General features: G+C 47.1%; 1 protein-coding gene across 2 annotated transcripts in view; it reads left to right on the top strand.

Annotated features, from left to right (window-relative positions):
* Positions 1–222: 222 nt before the first annotated feature.
* Positions 223–1,832, top strand: part of PROM1 (prominin 1) — a 139,224-nt gene continuing 137,614 nt past the window's right edge. For both annotated transcript variants that reach the window (XM_015422650.1, XM_015422651.1), the window contains exon 1: positions 223–512. In XM_015422650.1, coding sequence (XP_015278136.1) covers positions 290–512 — 223 coding nt within the window. In that variant the 5' untranslated portion in view covers positions 223–289. The remainder of the gene's footprint in view (positions 513–1,832) is intronic.

Here is a 1,832-nt window from a genome sequence, read left to right on the forward strand (position 1 = left end):
CACCCTCCTGGGGCAAGATGACACTTACTAAACAGCTGTTCCCCCCCCTTCTGTTTGCCAGAGATGGAGCCCTGACTGCTGATTAGTGTGAAAAGCGGCCAGGAAGTACCAAGAAGTGAGCGCAAGTTCGGGAGTAAATGAAGGATTGTCGAGACGGGCTCTTTTCCCCTTGACCGATCTTTCTGCTGCCAACTACGCTGTCGTTAATGCGCTGAAGAGTGATATTTTTTTTTGGTTCAGAGTGATTTTTTTTGTTTCTACTACCTCATTTTATGAATTGCTGTCAGCCATGGCCGGGGAACTCTGTTTCCTGCTCCTGTCTCTATTCTGTGGGATTACGATTTCCGAAGTGCAGCCTTTATACGAACCGCCTTCCCAGACTCTGGATTTTGGATACGTACCTGCAAGGGTATACGATACCAGCACCTATTTTGAACCTGGCCCAATAGAAATTCTGTTTCGACTGGTTCATTCTTTCCTCTACTTAGTGCAACCAAATTATTTTCCTCAAGGTAAGCAGATAACATTAAAACTGTACTGAAGTGTGTGTTGTTTTAGGGACTTCAAGTCTGACGGGGCAAAGACTGTGGCGTGTGTAAATCTGTGCTGTGTCAAACAGCTTGTTTTTCCTGTCACTGGTAAGGCTGGACTCTGACAATATGCTCTTTGTTCGAGGAGTTCATGTTCTAGATGTCTTAAGTGTGATCCAGCCTTCCTCTTGTACACTCCTAACAGTTTGGATCTAAAGCAGAGTGTTTCAGATTTCCTGAACACAGGGAAGCCTTCCAAGTTTCCTTTAATATCCTGGGACAAAACTGCCCCAGACCAGTCCTCTCGTTGGGCGTTTGGAGATTCTTGTGCACAGAACTATGAACTTTTTGAGGTGCTAGGCCAGGGGATGGCCAGACTTTCTCAACTGAAGAGCCACATAGAATAAACGTCAGATGTTTGAGAGCTGAAGACATGACACACATGTTTTTATTGAGAAATATGCAAATTTGCTTTTTATTAACATTACATGAGAATGCCAAGATAAAAGGGGTAAAAACAGATATTACTAATTATATTTATCTGTCCAGTTATATTTATTTGTTTGCTAATTATATTTATTTGTCAGAGAGAGGGAGAGAGAGAATGAAAGGTAGAAAGAGAGAGAGAGAAACAAAGAAAGCAAATAGCTGGGAGGGGGAAAGAAAGAAGAGGGGGGGGAGGGAGAAAAAGGATGACTCCCCTTCGCTTCCCCAGCTGCCCTGCCGGGAGTCGCGCAATATGTGTAAGAGAGCCACATGTAGCTCCTGAGTCGCAGTTTGGCCACCCCTGTAAAGGTAAAGGTTCCCTTGCTCGAAAGCCAGTCGAGTCCTACTCTAGGGTTGCGGTGCTCATCTCCGTTTCCAAGCCGAAGAGCCAGCGCTGTCCGAAGACGTTTCTGTGGTCATGTGGCCGGCATGACTAAACACCAAGGCGCACGGAACGCTGTTACCTTCCCACTGAAGTGGTACCTATTTCTCCACTTGCAATTTCTTGCTTTCGAACTGCCAGGTTGGCAGGAGCTGGAACTAGAGACGGGAGCACACTCCGTCATGCGGCACACTCGGGTCTCGAACTGCTGAACTACTGACCTTCCACAGCCTGCAGTTCAGTGTCTTAACCACTTGAGCCGCCCCTGTACTAGGCCACTATTTAGGAAGGATGCGTCACAATCTCAGTGTGGTGAAAGCAGCCTGAACCAAGAACATATTTTTGGTTTCCAGCTGCTCCCACTACACTGAAATTGCCGTGTCAGACCTTTGGCCGTGATTTTGTGCTCGTCCCACGGGGGGGGGGGGGGGGGG

Source organism: Gekko japonicus, unplaced genomic scaffold (genome assembly GCF_001447785.1).
Source record: "Gekko japonicus isolate JY-2015 unplaced genomic scaffold, Gekko_japonicus_V1.1 scaffold2065, whole genome shotgun sequence".
Taxonomy (NCBI): domain Eukaryota; kingdom Metazoa; phylum Chordata; class Lepidosauria; order Squamata; family Gekkonidae; genus Gekko; species Gekko japonicus.